Genomic DNA, 25,503 nt, shown 5'->3' on the forward strand with positions numbered 1-25,503 from the left:
TCAATGATGATGTAGGTGACGGGTGGGTGGGGGCCAGGAGGTCTGTAGAAGAGGGTGCTGTAGATGATGGTGTTGGGGTTTGTCTTGATCTGGAAGTGGAAGTGCCCCATGGTTGTCGTTTGATCATCCGAGTGGGTGGTCAGCGGAGGGTGTTTTTGTGGATGATGGCGATTTCTCCTGCTAGTCAGTAGGTCCGGTCCTTGTGGGTGAAATTGTAGCTGTCCGGGGATGGCAATGGCAATAACTATGCTAGAGCTACAATTTGTTGAAGTTTTCGTGAGGATGGTGAAGTCGGGAGGGATGGAGTTGAGGAGGTCCCAGATTTCTGTGGCGTGTTTGCGGTGGGAGCGTCTGTTGAGAAAGATGCAGCTCAGATGGTCGGGTGCACTGTTGGTTGGCTGGGCGGTGTAAGGAGCTGAAGTGCGGAGTTGGGCGAGGGTGCAGCTGAAGTTTCGGCAGGAGAAAGGTCCTTTTGTGTCTTTTGGTAAATCAAGGTGGCAGATGGTGTGGCTTAAGGGGTTAAGGGCGGGTGCTGGAGTATTTTTGGTGAAAGGTTCGACGACCAGGGTCTGTGGTACTGGGCATGGTCCAGACACGGTCGGGCGCATAAAGCTTGTCTTTGGTGCACCCTAGGGGTGCCAGCGGCTCGCAGCCATGCAGCAACCGCCATTAATTAGTGTGCGGGGGAGGCTGGACTACTGGGAGGCTGATAACGCAGGAGCGTAAAAGTGTCACTAGAGGAGGGTGGGGCCACAGGGATCACAGTGGCAGGAGCAAAGAATGGCAAAAAACAAAAGGGGAAAAAAGTTAAAAGTTCAAAAAGGTGAGAGGGACAAAGAATTAAAGAAAAAGGCAGAACAAGAGACAGAGGGCAGCCCAGCAGCACAGCAGTGATGCTCCAACACTAGACCACCAGGGATGAGGCACAGGTGGGTGCCTGTGGGTGGAGGCGGGCCTCAAACCACTGACCCGAGTGTTAGATAGTCAGCAGCAGGGAGTTCGGGCAGCAGTTACCAGGCGGGGTTGTGCAAGGAAGGGAGCAGTCCACTGATAAAGTAAGTCGATTGCACCTTCACCATGCAGCGGCCACCATTAAGTAGTGTGTGCGGGGCTTGACAACTGGGAGGGGGAAACACGGGTAGCGGGTGAGTGTCACTGGAGGGGGCCAGGGCTGCTAGGATCATAGCGGCAGTGGCAACGAGCGGTAACAAATAAAAAGGGGAAAAAGGAAAACGGGTGAAAGGGCCCAAAAAATAAACAAACAAAAAGGCATGAAAGACAGAAAAAGAGAGACAGAGGGCATCCCAGAAGCTGATCAGTGACACTCTACCACTAAACCACCAGGTGGGTGCGTGTGGGTGAAGAAGGGCCTCGAATCACTGACCCAAGGGTAAGAGTGTCAGCAGCAGGGAGCTCGGGCAGCAGCTACCAGGTGGATCTGCACAAGGAAGAGTACAGTCCATTCATACAAACTGATTCAAACTGCAAGCCACAGCTAATTTTACCCTAAGCGGAACATTGATCTTCCATTACCCGGGACCCAAGCAAACTTCACCAGCAACATCACTGACTTTGTTGCCCTTTCAACTCCAGTGCCTATATTTTGTTAGAAGACCTTTACTTTTACATAGAAGATCTGACTAACCCAGTTGCACTAATAGAAAGCCTCAGAAACCTCACCCTCACCCAACTCCTACTATCCCCCACCCATGCCATCATACACATCCGGTACCCAGTTTTCACCTCCTTCAAAGGCATTACTACCAACACACCTGCTCCTGCCACCTGGACCGGGTATTCCATTGTCAGCTTCCCAGTCAACATCCCGCACCGCAGAAGAACCTTCATGACTTGCCACAACCACCGACACTGGAACAAACTCTTAGAGGTAGACTGGGCCTCCACGCTGCACATAAACCAACCGGAATCCACAGGCCACCTATGATGTAACATCAGTAACTTTAACAACTGGATTCCCAACTGCGCTGACACCCTTGCCCCTTGGGGGCAAAAAACTCAGAGCAACCACACCGCACTGCAAGCAACTGGAAGAGAGATGGGGAGTGATCCAGGAAGAATCGGACAAGGAAACATTGAAATCTGCTGAGAGACACTACCATCAGCAAATCAGGTAAACCAAAAGGAACGCTCTAGCTGAGTGCATCAACAACAGCTCGAACAACAGTAAATACATTTTTTGCTGTCATCAAGGACTTCACCCAACACACCAGCAGTAACCATCAGGAATATCACCACTTCCCAAGAACTGTGCAATGACCTCTTAGATTTCTTCAACAAAATCACAGCCAAGCTACATCAAATTTGGGCCACATCAGACACCATCACCCTTTCAATAAATCTTCCAGTATCAGAACAAAAGCGAAATCCTGGCAACATGGAACCCCATCACCACAGATGAAACCACGACTATCCTGAAGGAAATCCATCTTGGGTCCATGGCTGACCTTTCCCCTACCACACCTTCACCAAAGGTTCTACCTCATCAGCAAAGCTCTTACCCCATCCTCAACACCTCTATTGACACAGCCACCTTCTCAGTAGCCTGGAAGTATGCAGCTGTCAACTTCCTTCCGATTAAACCCTCATCAGATCCAGCCAAATTCACAAACTTCCAACCAAGCTCTCTTCCTACATACCTAGCCAAGGTCCGAGAGAAAACAATCAGTAGACACTTCTCCAAACACCAGCTCATCGAAGCCACACAATAAGGTTTTAGACCTAACCACAGTACAGAGATAACGCTCATAGCAGCAACAGGTGACATTGAATGGTCCACAACAGAAGAAGCCACAGCTTTCATCCAACTTGACCTCTCTGCAGCTTTTGACACAGTGTCCCAAACCATCATGATCAGATGACTTCATGAGGCAGACATTCAAGGGCCTGCCCTTCAACATGTATACACCTTTCTTACCAGAAGGACACAAGCAGTCAACATGAGACTTAACTCCTCAGAAGCCCCTAAACTCGTTTGGAGAGTCTCGCAAGGTTCCTTGCTCAGACCAACCCTATCCAACATTTAGATGATGCTACTGTCTGGCATCATCTCCACACACAACATCAGCATACTCCCCTATGCGGACAATACCCAACTCATATTGTCTCTCTCGGACAAAACACACAACAACAACTTAAACTTGCGCATGACCAAATTTTCCCCCTGGATGAAGGCCATCTGCCTCAAATTTGACACAGACAGGAGTTGTGGCACTCCTCCTTGTGGCCTATGGACCTACGCCCAATCCCCACTCCCAACACAGAAGCAAGAAACCTCAGAATCATTATCGACTACAAGCTGGATATGACCACCCAGGTCAACGCCATTACCACAGCCGGCTTCCACACTCTGAAAAATTGAAAACGAATGCCTCTAACTCTTTGCAGTACCACTGCCCAGTGGTGCCAGTGCACCATAATGTTTTTAGGTGGGTGTTATATATGCCTTACCTCGTGCTGCACGCAGCACGAGGATTTTACCTCATGTTTACATTTGTATTGATGTTCTATGCCTCCGTTCGGTTCTAGTACTCTGAGCAACGATAGTCAGTTGCCCGGAGTCCTGGAGTCGAGCGGCAGCACAAACCTGTGGGTGTTACCGTTTCAAGAATAAAGAAGATACTTTATCCTACAACGTTTCCTGAAGCTTCTCTTCATAACATTTGGCGAAGAGCGGGCCCAGAACCTCTCCAACACCCACCAGGAAGAAACTCGGCTAACCTTCAAAAACTGCCGACTCCACTCCCACCGTTCTACTCACCTTTGGACTTCAACTACTCCTCAGCTACCCACAGTCCATCCTCTGTCGGTGAGATTTTCTCCCTAATTGGCCATTTCCCCTGGCTGTTTACTTCGAGTCTCCCAACGTCTCTGTCACGAGCCTGCCATCGCGTGAGCCTCCCATCGCGTGAGCCTCCCATTGCGTGAGCACCACGTCATTCTGCGCGTCAGCTTCTCCTTCCTGAAGCGCAATCTACGCTGTTCATTCCAACGTTACCACGTCACCACGCTCACGCACGGCGGCCATTTTCTTAATCGGTTGCCTAGTTACAGCTTCACTCACACGGAGCCGATTTCACGGAAGCGCTGCAGCGAAATTGACTTCTTTTTCTCATACAAAATCGAGCGCTCGTCTTCTTCATTCAATAACAACAATTCTGGTATTGTGTTATACTTATATTTACTTACTTTGAATGTCGAATTTCACTGCTTCAAGTCAATTTGCCTCATTGACAATTACTGTGCCTCTATAATACTTTCTTGCTAATTAACTTCATTTCAACAAAATTTAACCATTACTCACCTCCAATGGCTTCCAATCAACAATTTGCTCAACCTCCACCGTTCTTACAACTTCCTGGCAAACCAACCATTCCTTGGCGTCAGTGGGTTAGAGCTTTTGCCAATCACATGGTAGCAATTGACGCAGTCAAGTTTGCTCCTGAAAGGAAAGTTGGCATTTTATATGGTTGCCTAGGTGTGGCTGCACAAAATTTATTTGAAAATCTTCCAAGGTCTTCTCCTCCATCTGGTGATGCTGGTGATAGTTGGGACGAATATAAGGAAGCTTTGTCTCGCTTAGCTCGTCACTATGGTGAAGAACCAAATGAAATGCTAGAAAGACACAATTTCTTTAAAAGGAGACAACAAGAAGATGAGTCAGTTGAAGAGTTCATTGCCCAATTGAGAATATTAGCGTCTACATGTGAATTTGAATCTAATCCTGATATATACATTCGGGATCAATTTGTATTTGCGTGTTATTCAAGAAAGATTCAACAACGCCTTTTAAGTTGCAAAAAACCTACTCTTCAAGAAACTATCGACATTGCTAAGAGCATTGAAAGATCCATCAATACATCCAATGCTCTTCAGAAAGATCAACCTCATGCTTCTGTTCATACTTCTTCATTTGATAATTCTAGTTCTGTTAATTTAGTTAGCATGAATAAGTCTTTTAGACAAATACAAAGAAAACTTAACCCTTATTGTTACAGGTGTGGTTCTAAATCCCATATTGCCAATAATCCCTCTTGCCCTGCTACAGGTAAAAAATGTGTTTTATGCAAAAAATTGGGTCATTTTCAGGGTATGTGCAAATCTGTCAAAAGGACATCCAGATCTTCTGTTAATAATATTGTATGTCCTGATTTGGATGATTGCATTGATGAATTCCAAGACATGGTTGTATCTATTCATTGCAATTTCATCGATGCTTCTAAATTAGTCAAAGGTCCATACTGCTCTGCACTATTTGGGAACATTGAAGTTACAGTAATGGCAGATTCTGGATCTCCAATAACCATTCTTAACGATATGTTCTTTCATGAAAAATGGAATAATTCCATTTCTTTGGTGGAATCTGACCTCAGTCCCAAGGCATTTGGTGAATCAGATATTATCATGCTTGGCTATTTTGACTATAGGCTAGAATGTTTTGGCAGATCTATCATTACAAAGATTTATGTTGCGATTAAGGGTCGCAATATTGTTGGCTGGCAGGATCTCGCCAAAATGGGTATCTATTTAGTTCCTGGTTCGGATGATCCCATTAGAGTGGGTGATCCTCCTGAGGGTTATTCGCCTGTTCCACCTTTTGTTCCTGATTGTCTTCTCATTAATGATCATGAGTCAGACATTAAACAAATATTGGACAAATTTCCTAAAGTTTTTTCCGATCAACCAGGTACTGTCAAAGGCTTTCGTCATGAAATTAAGCTGAAAGCTTCTGCTCAACCCATTGTTCATAAAGTTCGCCCTGTCCCTATTAGTGCTAGGGATGAGCTCAAATCTGTACTCACTTCTCTTAAAAAGGATGGTATCATTGCACCTTCAGACTCTTCTGAATGGGTTTCGCCCATCGTTATCGTTCGCAAAAAGAATGGTGAGGTTAGGCTGTGTGCCGATTTACGCACATTAAACAAAAATATTTTGGTGGATTGCCATCCCCTCCCCAAAATTCACGACCTCCTCGCCAATCTAGGTGGTGCAAAATATTTTTCTTTAATTGATTTGCGTTCGGCATACCATCAGGTGCCCCTAACTGAATCTTCTCAAGATCTCACCACTTTTGTGACCCCATTTGGTGTTTTTAAATACTTAAAACTCCCATTTGGACTCGCTAGCGCAGCTAGTGTTTTCCAAAAAATAATGGACCACCTTTTTGAGTCTGTTCCTGGAGTACAAGCTTATCAGGATGACATTTTAGTTTTTTCGCCTGATTGGAATTCTCATTTGTCTCATTTATCTTCTGTTCTGAGTAAGCTCAATGAAGCTGGCATGACTGTCAGAACTGACAAATGCAAATTTGGTTCTCAATCATTAGAATACTTGGGTCATACTCTTACTCCTGAAGGCATTAAACCCAAGTCTTCTCTCATTGAGGCTATCACTCATGCTACTCCCCCCAAAGATAAGGATGCTCTCCGCTCTTTTTTGGGTTTAGCGGAGTATTATGCCCGTTTTGTAAAAGGCTATGCTCAAATTGTTGAACCTCTTCGTTCTCTGCTTCGCAAAGGCTCTAAATTTTCTTGGTCTGAAGATATCGACGCCTCCTTTACCAACATCAAAAACATGATTGTAAGTGCTCCCGCATTACATCCTTTTCAAGATTCTGCCAGATGCTTCATTATGGTTGACGCCAGTTTGACTGGTTTAGGTGCTGTATTAGGTCAGTGGGTTTCTGGTAGAGAACACACAGTTGCTTTTTCCTCTAGAACACTTAAAGCTTCTGAAACCCACTATAGCACCATTGAACGAGAGTCTTTGGCTTGCGTTTGGGCCATCGAAAAGTTCAAAAACTACATTTGGGGGCGAGAATTCGATTTATTTACCGATCACAAGCCACTCACTCAACTTCTTAATGGGGATGGCCTAGGAAGAGCCTCTTCTAGACTTGTCAGGCTCTTGTCCAAATTGCATGAATTTCACTTCAATATTAAGCACATTTCGGGTGGTAAAAACTTTCGTGCTGACTGTTTGTCCCGTATGTCACTCAATGATTCATCTGATTTTCAAGGGATTAGTGACGTTGAGTGTGTAGTTGCCACTCTTGATGCCACCAAATTGTGTCCTCGCATTACAGAAGAATCTTGGTCCAAAGCCAATGAGAATGATCACACTTTAAAATTGGTTGCACAATACATTACAAAAGGCTGGCCTGAAAGTAGGAAATTGTCTAATGAGCTGAAAGCTTTTTCCATGATTGCTCCTGAACTATCTCTGGTTGACAATTTAATAATGAGACATGATGTTTTTGTTCCTCCTTCTGATGTCAGACCCGACATCATTAAATTTGCACATCAAGGGCATTTGGGCATAACAAAGACATCCCAACTTATCAAATCCCATTATTGGTGGCCTTCTATTGAGTCTCAGGTTAAGTTTTACATTGATTCGTGTAATGAATGTTTACTATCGGATAAGAAATGGAAACTCATCAATACGCCCCTTCATCCTGTCCCTTTTCCGGTCAAACCCTGGGAAAAGGTTGGATTGGATTTTTCTGGTCCGTATGATGTACTTCCCCACGGCATGAAATATGTCATTCTTTTGATTGACTATCATTCCAAATGGTTGTATCACATGTTTTGTGACTCTCCCTCCTCTACCAATGCCATAAAATTTTTACGAAACCTGTTCATCATTGAAGGTTGTCCTTCTGTTCTAGTTACTGATAATGGTTCCCATTTCATATCCGAAAAATTTGACTCATTTTTACTGGAACATGATGTTGTTCATTTCAAAGTCGCACTTTATTCGCCTACTTCAAACGGTTTAGTTGAACGGGCTAATAGACTTCTCAAAGATGCTATTCAAACCGCCATTTCCTCCCACAATGATGTGAAGAATTTTGTTGAAGAAAAATTTTGGTCATACAACATTTCTCCTCAGTGTACAACTGGGATGTCTCCCTTTTCCTTACTGAGAAATAGGAATGTTCATACCAATTTGTGTCCCAAGTGGTTATCTGAAAAAAAAATTTGAGATCTCTCAACCTTCTGATGTTTCTTTATCTGAAAAAGTCTCACAAAAACAACTTGTCATGAAGAACAAACATGATTCAGGCAAACGTTTCAATGCTATTGTCCTAAAAATTGGTGATTGGGTACTCATTAAAAACCCAAGAAAAGTTGCTAAAGGTATCTCTAAATTCTCTACCCCAGTCCAAGTAACTGCTGTCAGTAAGGCTTCTGCTTTACTTGGCAACAGAGGATGGTGGAACAAGAGAGCTTTAGTTCATTTATCCAATTCACAGGCTCACTCATTATTGTCTTTGAATAAGGAACAATTTGATCAGTGTGACTGGTCTTTTTGGTTGGATCTTCCACTTTCTTCTGACCACTCCTCTTCCAGTCCTTTGTCAGGTGCATCCGCATCATTATCAGATTCATCTTCCTTTTCTGATGCATCCGCCTCATTGATGTGTTCCTCTCCCTCAACCGCTGATACTGAGGTTGGTGGGAAAGTGTTACATCAAGCTTCCACCTCATCTGTTCGATGTAGAAGGTTACCTGTCAGGTTTAATGATTATATCCTTAATTGAAATTTGTTTTCATGTCTCAATTTGAAACTCCTTTTATTGTCACAGATTAACGATTTTGTTTTCTTGTTTTTTGTTTTTAAATATTGTGAAAAGGGAGAAGTTGTTATATATGCCTTACCTCGTGCTGCACGCAGCACGAGGATTTTACCTCATGTTTACATTTGTATTGATGTTCTATGCCTCCGTTCGGTTCTAGTACTCTGAGCAACGATAGTCAGTTGCCCGGAGTCCTGGAGTCGAGCGGCAGCACAAACCTGTGGGTGTTACCGTTTCAAGAATAAAGAAGATACTTTATCCTACAACGTTTCCTGAAGCTTCTCTTCATAACAGTGGGCGCACCTCATTTCTTGATGGTAAATCTCAGCTTCGAACACCCTAACATTATTGAGTAAAATACATCCCTGAGAAGAGCTCACACTGGTGAGCAGTGCATAAACGTTACACTAACGCCATGTGCATCAAGCTCCAGTTCTTTCAACAAGGCACTTTTGGAAAGCGCTAAAATTACTCCTAATATTTATGCAAAAGATGGATTGGTCTTCACAGGAAGACACTAGCGATTAACAAGCACACATTTGGACTCTATTAGACCAGTAAATTGTCCTCCAGTCCTCATGAAGACAGAGCATTAACGTTGTATGAGAAATACAGAAAGCCAATGCACCGCTTTGTTTTAGAGTTTCATAGATTGTAACCTTTGCACACTAGCAATAATACAACCCTCTTCCTCCTGCTCTCAGTCATTGGCATCAGTGCTTTTGTGTGCATATTTTTGATTTTACATTTAAAGATACAGGTGGCAAGTTGTCTCTACACTTGTGAATGTTTGAGGAGAATGATCAACATACGCATCCGGTTCTTGTCCTGAAAGATCATTTATGCTAGTAAGATGCCAAAGCAAAGCTTGGTATTAAGTATTTTTTGCCTAAAACATAATTGGCGTTCCATCATTAGCCGACGTCCATTGCAACGACAAGTTTTTTCAAATGTGTAGAATCCATTCTTGCACGCCTCTTACAGTACCAATGCAATTGTTTGCTCCTAGTTGCACTAATACACCAAAATGAATACAAAAAAGACTTAAGCGTGATGTTACTTTAAGGAACTTCTGTTATAAAGGCTTGTTTACACATTATGCTGACACACTGTGACATTTAAGACTATTCGGTGTTGGCTCAGCGTCAAAAAGTTACATAACTGGCGAACTCTCCGTTTGATAAATTCTGTTTAGCAGGACGCAGTCCCTTTATACCTCAGATGTGTGACGTCGTATTCCCTTCAGTTAAGATGAATACCAGCATCTCTTTAGAATAAAGTACCGTATGCATCACTCCCACAGTCTGTATAGTCACTAGGCTCCTTTAGGTTATCCTCAAGCCCCTGTCTGGAGATGTAAGGTGAATACCATTCAGAGCTTATCCGTTAAGTTTTCAAATAAAGTGTAAATACATTTCTGAGATGTGTACTTACTCTCATGTACTAACAGTGATTTTTTTTGGTTCATGCAGCACAGTTACTCTCCCATCAGTGAATGGCTCGGGATCCAGCACCGCCACCATGGCTGCCTACATGTCCAATGCCTTTACTGATCCGTACACAGTAGATACTCAACTGACGGTGGGAACCCCGCTCTACATTGGCATCTCCACTACATTCTCGGATGGAGACCTGTTTACACTGAGAGCAGACAAGTGCGTTGCCTCCCCCAGCAACAACACCGGTCAAACCGGTGTGGAGTTAATATCAAACGGGTAAGTGGATTATTCTAAACATTGCTGTGTCTTTCTCACACTTCCTTTTTGTAACCTTTTCATAAATTATACTGGAAGAAATGTGGACCCTAAAACATTCTCTTTACAGGAATCAAATAAAAGGACATCGTGATCACTGGCAGGGGCGGTGGGTGAGATTTGAAAGTGGTGGGGCGCAAAGTGATTTGCATACAGCACCGTAGCGAGCGAGCGAAGCGAGCGAGCCCGAACCCCAAAAGGGGCGTTTGGGGGGGTTACCCCCCCAAGAAAATTTTGGGAAAAAAGAAGAAAAATCTTGCATTTTCAAGCAAATTTGAGAAAGCAGGAAGGTTAATAAAGCAATTGTGAAAGTGCAGTTATTACATGAATAGATGGCATAACATAGGTAGCTGATTATTCAGTATAACCACAGAGCTTCATACATTCCGTCCCATTATGCTCAGGTGCTGAATTCAGACTATAAGACTTTCATGGAAATCTCAGCTCTAAGAGTAGAAGAAGTTGCACAGCAGTGTAATGGTTGCCAGGCTCGTTCTGCAGGAGCGTCAGGAACTTGAAGAATAGTCCACAGTATTTCCCTACGGCCTTCCGACTCTATCAGACCTTAGAGTAACGAATGGCACGCCAGGGGAAAACAGGGAAATAAAACAAGGAAAGGTGGGGGGAGAAAAACAGGTCTTGAGCGTGGGAACCTCTTCGTGAATTCTTGAAGAATAGGCAGGCTGTAAAGGAAGGAAGATGTTACACTTTATTCCTATCTATACTACAGAGAGTATGAACACACTTGTATATACAACTTACCACAGCTTTCAGTCTTGGTTGTAGTAGACAAATGGCAGGTTAACATAGGTTGTACCCCTGTGCAACAGAAGGATAAGATTATGAGCACTATGGTCCAACACAACGTCAGTATATACAATGATAAGGTATGTATGGCTCACCACTCTATTCCCAGAGAGGAGTAAGAGGAGTGCGTATTCTTCTGTAGGTTATACGTACAATTAAAGAATAATGTGCCAGGAGAGAGTGGTCATAAAGGTCACATGAAAGACTAACAATATACTGAATATTAAAGAGGCAGCGCAACGCGCTGTTACCGTGATTCTGGTTGAGATGAGCTTTGTATACACACTTCACATAGGTCCACGCAAGTACCCCAAACATAAATGGTATAAAGGTTTCCGCAAGTTGCCAAGGGGAAAGGTTTGATAGGCAACACAAGCAACGAATCGTTCACGCTGCGGGAGACAGTTCCGGCCAGTGAACAAATGTGAACAAATCTGTGTAGTCTCCAAATAGAGCAAACACTACAAAACTTTTAAAATCCGAGATAACAATGCATTTCTTATCTCAATCAGAGTTTTTTGTATTCAAACAAGTAGCAGCATTCACTTTTTGTAAATGAAATCAGCACGTCTGTCTTTCAGTGTAGCAAACTTGTCAATTACTTTCATGTTGAAGTCCGGTATCTTTTGGACTAGCTTGCTCTCTACAGATAGCATCGCCAAAGCATTTAGTCTTTCCTCTAGCATGGTGTTCCTGAGGAATGTCTTTATGCGCTTTAAGGCTGAAAAACATCGTTCAGCTTCTACTGTTGTCATTGGAGTCGTAATCACAATTTTTAGTAAAGTCACTGTCTCTGTAAGTGAGTTTTCCATATGCAGTTTATGAATTAAACTCAGCAAAGTCAAGGCGCTTTTGGCCTTCCGGTACACAGGCATTCCGTAGAGTACAGTTAACTCAGTTCTCAGCTGCTCTTTTTTGAGCATAGGATATGCTTCCACAGTCTGATTCAGAGCACGCTCAGGGAAGGATTCATCATATTGTGCAAACTCTTTACTTTGCAATAAAGTGGCACTCACCAAATGTTTCGTGAATGAAAAACGTTCTTGTGCCTGCACAATTAAAATGTCACATATCTCCTTTCCAATTCGAACCAGAGAGGTGATGTTTTGTCTGCGGTTTGCAAAAATAGAATGCTCCGGCAGTTTGCTCTCTAAATCGTCAACCCCATCTCTCACTTTCTTTATCTTTTGTACAAATGTAGATGTAGAGGCTTTTGTCTTTTCTTTGTAACTGATCGTATAACGTATCAACATGACGCATTATGTCATGAAATAAAAAGAGTAAGAACTGAAACTCTTTGTCTTGTAGTGTTCTAATAAAGCCATGGGCTTCATTCTGACTTGTGTGATCAAAGTCTTCTCTGGATGCTATGGTGACAAAACATTTCTCAAGGCCCTCCCTCTGTTCAAAGATTAAGTTGACTGTACGAATGTGAAAGTTCCAACGAGTTGAGGATCCCCTTGGTACGCTTTTGTCCACAATCTCATGAAGGGCTTCTGTTCTTTTGGGGGAACGTGTGAAGAATGCTGCTATGCCTCCGATATCCTGAAAGAAAACTCGTGTCTCTCTGATCTTTGATACCGCCTGTTGCATAATAAGATTGAGTTGGTGGGCGTAACAGTGCACAAAATGAGCATTAGGGTACACATCTCTAATTCGTTTCTGTACTTCACCAAGGCTTCCATTCATTACAGACGCACCATCATAGCTTTGTGCGATATATTTTTGTTTTTGAGGCAGGTCCGGGAAAATTAAGTCCAGTTGACACAGTATAGCTTTAGTGATGGTTGCTGCACTAGAGTCTCTTAAATGTGTGAAACCAGAGAACCTCTCCACAATGTTTCTGTCACTGTCAAGGTACCGAAACACTAACACGGACTGTGTTTTAGTGGCCACATCAGTGGTGTCATCAGCCTGAATAGCCACAAAGTCTGTGTTTCGCAACTCTTGCACAATATGGCTTCTTATAATTTCGAGCATACAGTCAAGGAGTTCATTTTGTATTGTATTAGAGGTGCCCTTAAAGACTGTAGCACGTGCTAAATGTGTTTCCAAATCCTTGTCTATGGTTGACATTAAATCCACTAGGCCTCGGAAGATCCCAGGTTTTGAGGAAGTTTCTGATTCGTCATGGCCTCGCAATGCCAGTTCGAAAGCACCACAGAAACGAATGCAATCAATGATCCTGGATAGATTTTGTCTGTTCTTATCAACAGCTTCATTGTGTTTTTGAATGGATTTGCGATATGCATCATTTATCTGCTGCTCAATTGGTGCGTCTTCCCCCAACATTCCCAGTCTTGTCAGGTTTTCCAGATGATTTCTTGTGAGTGCATGCTTCTTTATTTTTTCAGAGATGTGCTTGAGGTCAACCAATCCTTGCCGTGTCCAAGAAAAGTCCCCACCAAACAGCAAGCAGGGGAAGTAGGACAGAGAATTTTTATAGGGCACCCTGTGAGACAATCAGCTTTTGTGTACCAGGCATTTGAGAATGTACGTTTTGACATTTTTCCTCTGTCCTGTGTAGTTTGCTGTAGGTTTATTTCAGGCTGATGAGGTCCTAATTGCTTTATCTGTAGTTTTTGTTCAAGTGGCCGTGCCTGGAATGACCTTGCAATCAGCTCTTGTACTGTATTCACGATGGTGTGTTGCTGGCCTTACTAATATATATATTAAAGAAACCTGTCAATAATCAAAGTACAACGTATAAGGTGCAGTACAATAATATCAAATTTCAGTATAAATACATATATCTTGTGCATTATCGTAATACATCTCCAACAGGTCAGCTCCCCTTTCCACAAAATGACTGCTAAAATACAGCCGTACTGCCTCCTGCCTCTCTGTGCCATAGTGGTTGCTGAAGGCACAGGAAGAGACACTGCTTGAGGGCCTGGAGAGTGACCACATACATACATAGCCCTAACTCCCATGTAAAAAAATATATAGCATCAGTTTCCTTACCTTTAACACTGGTGTTTGCTGGGTTGTAGCCGGGGTGAAAGAGCAGCAAAGGAGGTTGGGGTCCTCTTGTTGTTTGCTGGAAAATTGCCCCAAAATGCGGTAATGTTTCAGGTTGTCAGGTGCTGAAAATGAAAAGATAACAATTTAATATTGAAACAGTAGGGTAATGAAACAAAGACTGTGGGGAAAAAACATAACGCTCCAATTTTTTCCTTGCAGTTTGCATCCAGCTCTTAGATGACAGTTAATAGTTCGCTGTTGTATGTTAGGATTTTAACTTAGAAACTGCAAGTAACAAAAGGATCTCTCTGACAAAAGCAGTGCCTCACTGACCTATTTACATCATATGCATTTTGTGATCTGCATCAGGTATATGTTCTTTGCAGCAGGCACATTAAGCTTCTGCGCTGCCCCCTGCTGCTAGTTCACCACTGGGACCACAAACAGTCTGGCAGACTGCCAACGCTCCTACATATATAGGCCAACAACTGATGTTTCTATTTTTTGTTTTATATAGCGAAGTAGACCCGAGACATCGGGTATCAGAGCGCTTTACATGAGCACCAGTTTCGTAACATCACCATTATTGCCTAAATAAACATTAGAATAAAGCTTAAAATCCATGCCGGGGAAATGTGGCCCAACATTGTCAGGAACGTGAAAACCAGAAATCAGATGAAACCAGGCAAGACATTCAATGGCACAGTTATAATTATTGTAACTTTATTTCACTTGTAATGAAACCTACTTTATCATAAAGCACTCTGACATCTTTGGGTAATGTCCGCGATATGTAAAAATTTATAAATAAATAAATGAATAAGCACTGCGTTGGATTTATCAGTGAAGCAAACACTATCTTGGTAGCATTAAAGGATACAGGAGTGAAGGTACAGCACAGGCGTGGATTCCATGCTCCAATCCTTGCCTGTGTAACTTGAGTCACGCTTGGGAACAGAGCATGCTTGAGTGTAAGTTCAGCCACAGGATATGTGTGCACATTACACACATATCTAGTAACACCACATAAACACTGTGAACTGTTGTCGCCTCATTACACACTGGGGTATAGGATGTCGCCTCCAATGTGTACATTCAGATGTGGGAAGGCCTCACAGCACTGGTTGTTTCAAAGGGCGGCATAATGAAAGTCACAAATGTCGTGCCACACAAGAGGAGCTCAGGGATGGGCTGGGCGATGAACGATGCTCTATATGCCTTTTTTTTTCAACACACGAGTGTAAAGTTGAATTGCAAAACATTTGTTATTTTGCGAGTGCCATAATCATACATTGTAATGCCTGTGTGCGTGGGTCTTTCCACCTCTGCATTGGAGGGCAGACCTCTTTGGCAGATCTCAATGCACCACAGACCTCGGCCTTACTCCCCGGCATGCACACCGGACCCGCTCGGGATCACACGAGTGCACGGCCCCAACCACAGCAGTGCACGGTGTCCACACACCCATACCAGTGCACCACAGACCTCGGCCTTACTCCCCGGCATGCACACCGCACCCACAAGGAACCCCACAAGGTTAATGTTCATGGCTCACTTTGTTGCTCTCTCTATCATTCGTGCAGGATAATCGCCCTTTGCACAATTTATATGATAGCAAATGTGCCTGTCCACAGTCATCTGAGATCTGACACTGACAAACAGTTGTGATTTAGGCACAGGGGATCACCCATGGATATATTCCCACATAACATATAAGGGTGCAAACTCTTAAACGATGGAAGACTGTTTTTATAGGTAGGATTATGTTAAACATTAGTTTCAAGGTGGCCAGTGGCCAGGAAAGTCAATTCACTATTAGAAATGATATGCAGAGTTTTAGAATTAATTTCTGTCATTAAATCAAAATCCTAAAGATAACATAAAAATGTGGTGTCACCACCTTTAAGATGTTCTGTTGCTCTGGCATTGTGACACAGCCTTCCCCATAGTGCACAACGCCCCTGTGCGAGTTTTGTGATGGGCATTTTGCAAATATTAATATATTCATTCACATAAAGAAACACAGCATAATATATTCTACGGTTTTTTATCAGGAACGTAGCTGTCCGTGATATTATTAACAAATCATGGTAAAGAAAAATAAGTATATAAATAATCAAGTGCTTAAATAGAGCTGAACCACAGACTCATTCGGGATCACAAGAGTGCACAGCCCAAACCACAGCAGTGCACGGTGTCCACACACACCCATACCAATCCAATGCACCACCAAATGTGGCCCGTGGCACCACATACCTTACACCCCTGCATGCACACCGCACCCCCTCGGGATCACACGGGTGCACGCCATGCGCAGTGTCTGCCCTTGGATAAAAATGACATGCTTCAGTGCTTTTCAGCATCCCAGGTTGCTTATGTTTAAAAGCGCCATGCTTGCACAATGACGCCCATCCCTGAAAGAGCACGAAGAGGAGATGTGATTTTAACAAGCTCTCTCGAGGGGAGGGGGTGCTGCTAGCTCCGTGCAGTGAAAGAGCCCACGCTGGTGAAGTCGACTGCAGTCTTAGGCCCCTCCCTATGTTACTTCCTAGAATCATGGGCAATCCTTCAACCAATTTATTTGTACAGCAAATTGTTTATGTTTTTAAATAGCGCCCAACTACCCAGTTAAAGAGCTAACCCCGCTTTTCTTCCATTTAGTTCCTGCAGTCAAAATATAAAGGTGAGTGCTTTTTTACTGCTCCCCGGACCACACAATGACAGAATCAATTAGGCTGGTGCATTGTTGAAGCGTCCTTTTCTCCCACTGTCAGCTCTGAATGCCTCTTAGAAGCGCTTATTCTGCCCTCGATAATTTTTTATGGAATGCTAAGTTGCTTGCGGTGGGCTGAAGTAGGAAGTAGGAAGAGCGCAGCAAAGAGCGAGCAAGCGGACAAACAGGAGATAGTATGCGCACAACGTGACATTCCCTCCTCCCCAAATTCCTTCACCTTACCGCTCGCTACGCCCAATAACTCTCAGAATCAGGGTCTGTTGTCCACGGCGTAGCCTTTTTATTCACATTACTCTAGGCAATTTACCACAGACCATTACCAAAGAAAGGTATCCTTCTTGGATACATAACAATTATTCACAGCATCACACTTTAGCTGCATCACATGTCAATGGCAGTAAGGAAATTAGGTACAAGATTACACTTTAACTTTAACTCGACCGTACACAACTTGGCCGTACATTTAAACTTTACACTTTAACTTTAAGACTCGGCCGTACACTAGAACTTGGCCGTACATTTTACCTGGCCCGTCTCGGTCACCAATGTCCCATTGTGCTGCGCACATTGCGCCGGCAGGCCCCAACGCACTACAGCCAACAGTTACTTGACATCCAGGGCACCGCATACCGCACCGGCCCACCGGGGTACCTGAACACAGGCAGCTTCCCCAAGATACTACTCAGTCCATACTTTGTGGGTTAGGGCAGTAAAGTCCAGGACCACCGGCAGGTCGGTCCCTCCTCCCCGCCGACCCACTACACACGTGGAATCTACCCCCTCCTGGGGTCCAACGAATGGCTGCACCTCCATTGTTGTGCATCCCTCTTTGTTGTTAACTGTCAGCGCTCCGCCTCCGTGAAGCCACGCTCTTCTGCAAGGTGGGTGGGTGGTCAACAACGCTCCTGAAGCTCAGGCTGCAGCCTAAGGGCACAAAGAGAATGAAACTCCCCGGGGCACAGCCTTAAATACTTTTTAAGTTTCGTTTCCCGTAGGTTTCGTTTCTCCATGCCTGACGTCACAAAGTCATCACCACCAACCCCCTTCTTTTTGTCCTGGGGCCCGGAGGAGGCTCAGCCCCGTGGCGCAACTAAGGGCGCCCCTCCCCTAGGCGCGGGGGGCGCCTGTCCATAGTATGCGCACAATGTGACATTCCCTCCTCCCCAAATTCCTTCACCTTACCGCTCGCTACGCCCAATAACTCTCAGAATCAGGGTCTGTTGTCCACGGCGTAGCCTTTTTATTCACATTACTCTAGGCAATTAGGCAATTTACCACAGACCATTACCAAAGAAAGGTATCCTTCTTGGATACATAACAATTATTCACAGCATCACACTTTAGCTGCATCACATGTCAATGGCAGTAAGGAAATTAGGTACAAGATGTAAATGTAAATGTAAATGTAGTTGAGCTTATATAGCGCACAGCTACCCGCAGTGGGTTTCCCGGCGCTTGCTTAGGGAACCCTTCCTGGTATTCCCCTGTGAGATAGCAGGGTATCCACAAGGTGAAAGTCAGGCATCCCGCCGCGAGGAGCCGTTGTGGAGATTAAGCAAGCTATTGCCCAGAGTCGCAGAGTGTGAACCCGTGAGTCGAGGAGGCACCGGGGCGAGAATTATCGAGTCCGTGGAATTTTTAGCCCAAGACCCCGCCGAGGCGGGGAATTGAACCCTGGTCCAGGACCGATCTCAGCTTCCGGGTCTGCTGCCTCTAACCCCTGAGCCACACTTCTCCACCTAAGATTACACTTTAACTTTAACTCGACCGTACACAACTTGGCCGTACATTTAAACTTTACACTTTAACTTTAAGACTCGGCCGTACACTAGAACTTGGCCGTACATTTTACCTGGCCCGTCTCGGTCACCAATGTCCCATTGTGCTGCGCACATTGCGCCGGCAGGCCCCAACGCACTACAGCCAACAGTTACTTGACATCCAGGGCACCGCATACCGCACCGGCCCACCGGGGTACCTGAACACAGGCAGCTTCCCCAAGATACTACTCAGTCCATACTTTGTGGGTTAGGGCAGTAAAGTTCAGGACCACCGGCAGGTCGGTCCCTCCTCCCCGCCGACCCACTACACACGTGGAATCTACCCCCTCCTGGGGTCCAACGAATGGCTGCACCTCCATAGTTGTGCATCCCTCTTTGTTGTTAACTGTCAGCGCTCCGCCACAGGGTGAGAAGCTTCCCGGCGCACTCGCCCTCCCCCACCCTGACGCTGACTGTGCTCCAGAACATGATATATTAACCCCCAAGGTATAAGCTGACTATTGAAGCGAACCGCACATAAAAAGTGATATTCGCTGTGTCCAGTATGCCATCCAGTCCCCCCTTTGCACAACCTTTCCAACTCTTCCAACAGGACATCCTTGCCCATTCATAATTGACCTATACTGGAGAATATGCAGGAAAACTTCACTATAAGCCTATGTCATCGACCATCATTGGAGAACCTACCCATTTACAAATGGCATACACTGGAAAATATGCAGAATAACTTAACCATATGCCCATTGCGTCCACCATCAGTGGATAACGTACTTCCTGAGATGTCCGATGCGCGTCGTGCTCAGGGCACTGCATACTGCCATGGCCCACTGGACAGCTGTTAATGGGCGCTAGGGAAAGCCTGTAGTGTGCCCTGAGTTATTATATAGAAGGGCACTTATGTTCAAATAGTGGGCATTGGAGCAGAAGAAAATTGGGCACTTGCGCTCACTGTTTCAGAGAGGTAGTACTGCCACCTGGATACCTGATCCTTGGCCGTTCCTTTGAACTTTACCCTTTAATTTGTAAGTCGGCCACCCACTAAAACATGTCCATATAACTGAACTTGGCCGCTCCGGCCACTAGCGCCCCACTCTGCTGTGCACATTGCGCCGGCATGCCCCAACGCGCACAGCTATTACCTTGGCCGTACACTCGAGAACTTGACTGAACAGTTAAACTTTACTCGTTAACTTTTTACCTCGGCCGCGCCTGCTGCAAACTTTTCAGCATGGTCAGGCAGCTGTTAATTAGCGCTAGAGAAAGCCCGTAGTGTGCACTGAGTTATTACATGTAAGGGCACTATGTTTGAATAGTGGACATTGGAGCAGAAGAAAAATTGAGCACTAGTGCTCATTGTTTCAGAGAGTGCCACCGGGATACATGATTACCAGAGACTCTCAGTAATAAACTACGAGGATCCCACAGCTGCATTAATATGTGAAAGTCCGAAGGGAAAGTAGGGACAAGATCACCCCTTAACTTTAACTCGGCCGCACACCAGTACAACTTGGCCGCACCTTGGAACTTTACTCTTTAATTTGTAAGTCGGCTGCACACTAGAAAATGTCTGTATAACTGAACTTGGCCGCTTTGGTCACTAGCATTCTGCCGTGCATATTGCGCCGGCAGGCCCCAACGCGCACAGCTATTAACTCGGCCGGACACTAGAACTTGGCAGAACAGTTGAACTTTACACAATAACTTTTTACCTCGTCCGCACACTAGAATGTGGCCAAATATTTGAACTTGGCCGGCTGGGCCACTAATGCCCCACTCCACTTTGCCCCATTGCTCTAAAGCCAATATCCAAGGCCCCACCTATGGCCGCGAAGAGTGCCAACTCGCTAAAAGAAAATGGATCTGGGGTATGTGTGGCCACAAACTGTTCAGCATTGTCACAAACTGATCGTCCCAACTTTGGGTAGAAAACGGTCCTGTCACAATGATTGCCTCCAGAAGGATCTCGCAACACCTCTTAAACTACATAGAGGGACCATTAGCATGCCGCATAGGGCTGGTACTGAATGACGAAGACGATTATCTCCGGACCTTGTCACCCTGGAATAACTTAACTATTATTGCCCTTAGCAGGTGTATTGGGACAGACATACTGCTAAGCTTAGGACTGCTAGGGCGCTGCCCCGCAATTCATATTAACTCTGTAAGCAAGTAATGTACTGAAAAATTAGCAACCATGGCTAATTTAGTACCGCCAGGACGATGAGCCCCGCAAACGGTATTAAATCTGTCAACAAGTCGCCAGGGCATTGGGCCCTACAAATTATCTTAAATTTGCAAGTAAGTAACATACTGAAAACTCCTCGCAGAAACGGGAAATTTTAGAACTGCCAGGGCGCTGAGCCCTGCGAATTGTTTTAAATCTGTAAGCAAGTCCCCATCATTGTCCGATTGTGAGTCATGGAATTGGCAGACCATACACCTCAGACCTGTCCCCGCTTATGTGAACACGAATTTATAATATGGTTGCCGCGTTGCGAGAGAGGCTCTGTAATGCACTGGGATTATGCCACTTTCTAGCGAAGCTGGCTATCAGTCCCCTGAACCCCTTTGTATGTACCACACCAAACAGTTACCACACGGGACATGGAATCCTTCCCATGTTTGCTGGTACCGATCTCCGGCTGCCCTCTTGCAGTTCCTGCTAGCTGCCGTCCCCAGAACATGTTGCTTCCATGTCCGTGCAGTGTGCCACCCATGATGATGAAAGGGAAGAGAAAACAAGGCATTAGTGTTAGGCGCACATCTGCTTTTTTTTTTTTTAATTAGATGCAGTTTATTTAGCCACAACTGAGGAGGTTCGCCCCAGTAACTGCACACATACTGTACATACTGGAAGCCTCAGAAATGTAGCCCCAAAACTGCTACCCCCCTCGTGATCAAAGTTGTCCCACTGGGGCATTAAGCAGCGGGTTCATAACAGGGACATAACGAAATCATAATTTCAAGAGGCATGGGCTACGCAATTAAGGAATGGCTTAAACATGTAAACTGCTTCTCGCGCCAGGATACCTGACTGTTCCTTGATTGCCCCTCAGAGGGATTCATTGTACACAAGACACATCACAGGACATACCCTAGATACAGTAATATCCCAAAATACAGGCTGGAGGCCACCTTCGGCCCTCCTGACCCTTACATGCGGCCCCCTGAGTTGCAGCGGCACCAGGCTGCTGTTTACTGTACTAACCTGAAATAAACTGTTAAATGTACAGCAAGCCTTTATTTTGAATTTGTAACACCACTGTACTGCATTCTGGTTGGGGTGACTGCCAGCGAGACGTGCGATCAGTAGCATGTTTCAGAAAAGGGGCGCCAAGGCCACTGGAATTATGCAATTTTCAGACGATCTTGGCACGCATTTGAGAGTAGAAAGGCTGATATTTATATGTTTCCCTCGTTTTCAAAGGTTGACCCTGCTTGCCAGAAAGTGTCCCTTACAGACGTTGAAACGCCACTCATGACTACACTGAAATTATGAAAATGTCCCCCTACTAGATGTATGCCATTAGTCTAGCACTTAATTTGCGTCGGGGTGGTTCACCACGCCACTACCTCTGTCTATGCATTACTGATATTGCACCCTAGGGCCCAATTTCAAGCCATATAGGGTAGTAGCCCCGGTATTCAGACATTTTAATGTTATCCCAAAGTGCTTTAATGCAACCATCTGCAACAATAGCTCAGTTCCGACCGGTATTTCACATTCATGACACAGAGATTACAAATGCGTGGGGTACATCTCAGGTAGTAGCCCCGGTATTCAGACCTTTTTAATGTTATCCCAAAGTGCTTTAATGCAAGAGAATAACCATCTGGAACAATAGCTCAGTTCCGACCGGGATTTCACATTCATGACACAGAGATTACAAATGCGTGGGGTACATCGCAGGTAGTAGCCCCGGTATTCAGACATTTTTAATGTTATCCCAAAGTGCTTTAATGCAAGAGAATAACCATCTGGAACAATAGCTCAGTTCTGACCGGGATTTTACATTCATGACACAGAAATTACAAATGTGTGGGGTACATCAAACGCAATTGCCACCACAAGTGCCTTTATGTATTTTTATCAGCCACTTTAACATATTAAAATAGCTTTAACTTAGCACCTCAGATAACAATCCCTCCACTTCACCGAAGTGTTACGTTGGAAATTAAATGCTCTCAGTTCTTTATTAAATCCCCCGTTATGAGGTTTGACATTGACATCGTTATTATCACCATCCCCATGGAACTATGTCAGTGGGATTTCAAGTGGAGACCACTACGGCTCCTTCGCCCTTCCATTACCACCACAACCTTATATTTGATTGCTTGCTGCATTTGAAGTTCATATTTATCGACCCGCCCTAGCTGCAATGCTTCTTATAATGGCCAGACAGGCTGCGACAACCGAGAGACAGCAACAAGTATGCCAAATGAATCCTTGTCCATGCGCAACTTCTCAGCCACCATAGCATATGCTTTACAAACAAATGAAATGCCACTGTGAATATTACTATACCTAAACTCCAGATATGCTGGGTAAAGATCAGAGGAGAATGAAAAACATTGAACCCTTTTTTCCGGCGTACAAGCACCCTGCAGCTGTGATTCCTGTACAACATTGACGTGGAAAATGGATTTGCGACTCGAAAAGCACTTGGTCACAGCAACACACTAAAACCCCATCCAAACTATTCAAAAATACAGTTGTTCGGCAACGCAGCCCAGTCCCCGCATCTCTGTTCACAACAACCATCTTTAATCCCGTAAATCACTTATGACCGGTTATGATCACAGTGCAGCACTAGACCTCAACTGAATGTGCATGCATCGCGAGTAACTTGTATTGAAAGCATAAAGTTAGCCACAAGGACTGAGGAATCATAGTTTAAGCCCATGTTCCCATTTTTATCAACATAGCACGGCAGCTTATGTCAATCAAGTGGGAGCATAACTCACCCTTGTACGATTAGGCCAGTGAAGTTGCAGCACAGCGCACCGATGTCCCGCCCGCAGCCTCACTATGCGGTAACGATATTACTGAAAGGCACTAACATTTGCGCCGGTCCCTGCGCCCTACGTGCGCAACAACTGCCTAAGTTAAATAAAGACGCATCCCGCCGCTTTTGCCGCCATTCTTGCACACTGGCATATAATTCTAGTACCACAAGTGCGGCCCCACCACCTTTTATGCGGTAACGGTAGTATTGAAAGGCACCGATATTCTCGGTGCTCTCTCTGCCTATTGTGCGCAACAACTGCCTAAGTAAAATAAAGGCGCATCCCGCTGCATTTGCCACCAATCTCGCCCACTGGGTTTAATTCGACTACTGGCGCGGCCCGCCCCCTTTTACCGCAATACCTTCCCTATGAACTCTGCCGCCGTTACCCTGCTTCCCCGCCAAATAAGCAGTCACTATAGATTGCCATAAACTATAGGTCCAACCCCTACACATTCCTCCTCAATCGCAATAGATGTAAAGTGAAAAAACCTTTATACGAAAAAGTTTCCCACCTTAACAGTCATAAAAACAATGATCAGGGTGATTTTGTGCAATCAGCAGGAAAAGTTAACACAGCAGGGTCATTGATAACAGTTACAAAGCATTTTAGCATTCCTCTCCGCTGATTGCTTTGAACGACCCTTTAAACAGATTGGAGTAGGATCTCAGATAGTTTTACACTGAAATTACATACTCACATCAATAGGGTAAACAACTTATAACGCTACGCCAGGCCCCCTCCGACTCAGCCCGACAGGAACATCACTCCACATCTACGATGCTCTCAACAACGCTCCTGAAGCTCAGGCTGCAGCCTAAGGGGACAAAGAGAATGAAACTCCCCGGGGCACAGCCTTAAATACTTGTTAAGTTTCGTTTCCCGTAGGTTTCGTTTCTCCATGCCTGACGTCACACAGTCATCACCACCAACCCCTTTCTTTTTGTCCTGGGGCCCAGAGGAGGCTCAGCCCCGTGGCGCAACTAAGGGGGCCCCTCCCCTAGGCGCAGGGGGTGCCTGTCCAATCCCACACAAAACCGGCAACCGCATGAAAAGGCACTTAAAGCCGAGTTCTTTTTCCACTAGTGATGACCCCTTCCTCAATGGCTATGAAAACCTGATTCCTGATGTTGCACGTCCCGAACCACAGCCGTGCACGCTGACGTTGGCCACACACATCTATACCATTCGTCTTTACAGTTTACACCTCTGCTTACAACACTTGGCAATCGGCTCGGCAGTGCATTTTTTCTGCTTCAATTCAAATAATGTCCAGTCCTTGTATCAATACAGCTCGCTCGCTTTTTGCATTTTGCACTGGCCATATATTCCCCAACACTTCATCAGTTACCTCTGCTCATGGGTTCGCTTTAAATCACCCCAGTTCTGAATTTCAACAACTGCAACTGACCAAGGCTTCCATTGAGATTTCTGGCCCCAATTCAGTTACTAATTATGCTCTAAAATGCATTATTTGTACCCATTTTCAAAACATATTTGGAGACAATAGACCCATCTCCCCTCCTCACCCCCCCACCCCGCCCGCAAACCCTGCTTCAGAGAAGTTAGTGCCCACTGTGCACAAGGCACTACTGTGCTTTGATAGCCCTTTCTGTGCCTCCCCTTTGTTGTGTACCAGCTTTACTCACGGAAGATCATTTTGCTCTCTGCTTTACTTTTTATCTAAGCGAGTCATTTCTAAATTGATCAATTGGGTTTTGTTGGTTTTAGTTAATTAAAAAATGCAACTAGAATCAGAATGCAGCTCAACAACGCCACGGAGAGCACCATTACAATACATTATTATTACAGAACAATAAAAACATTACGATATTATAGCAGCAATCCATTTGAAAA

The 25,503-nt window shown here is 44.8% G+C and overlaps 1 protein-coding gene across 1 annotated transcript in view; it reads left to right on the plus strand.

Moving 5' to 3' along the window:
• The window catches only part of LOC144823827 (uromodulin-like), a 442,286-nt gene that overhangs the window by 346,857 nt on the left and 69,926 nt on the right, over positions 1-25,503 (plus strand). The window contains exon 7 of the mRNA XM_078682688.1: positions 10,072-10,314. Coding sequence (XP_078538814.1) covers positions 10,072-10,314 — 243 coding nt within the window. The remainder of the gene's footprint in view (positions 1-10,071; positions 10,315-25,503) is intronic.

The sequence above is a fragment of the Lissotriton helveticus genome, chromosome 3_1 (genome assembly GCF_964261635.1).
Source record: "Lissotriton helveticus chromosome 3_1, aLisHel1.1, whole genome shotgun sequence".
NCBI lineage: Eukaryota > Metazoa > Chordata > Amphibia > Caudata > Salamandridae > Lissotriton > Lissotriton helveticus.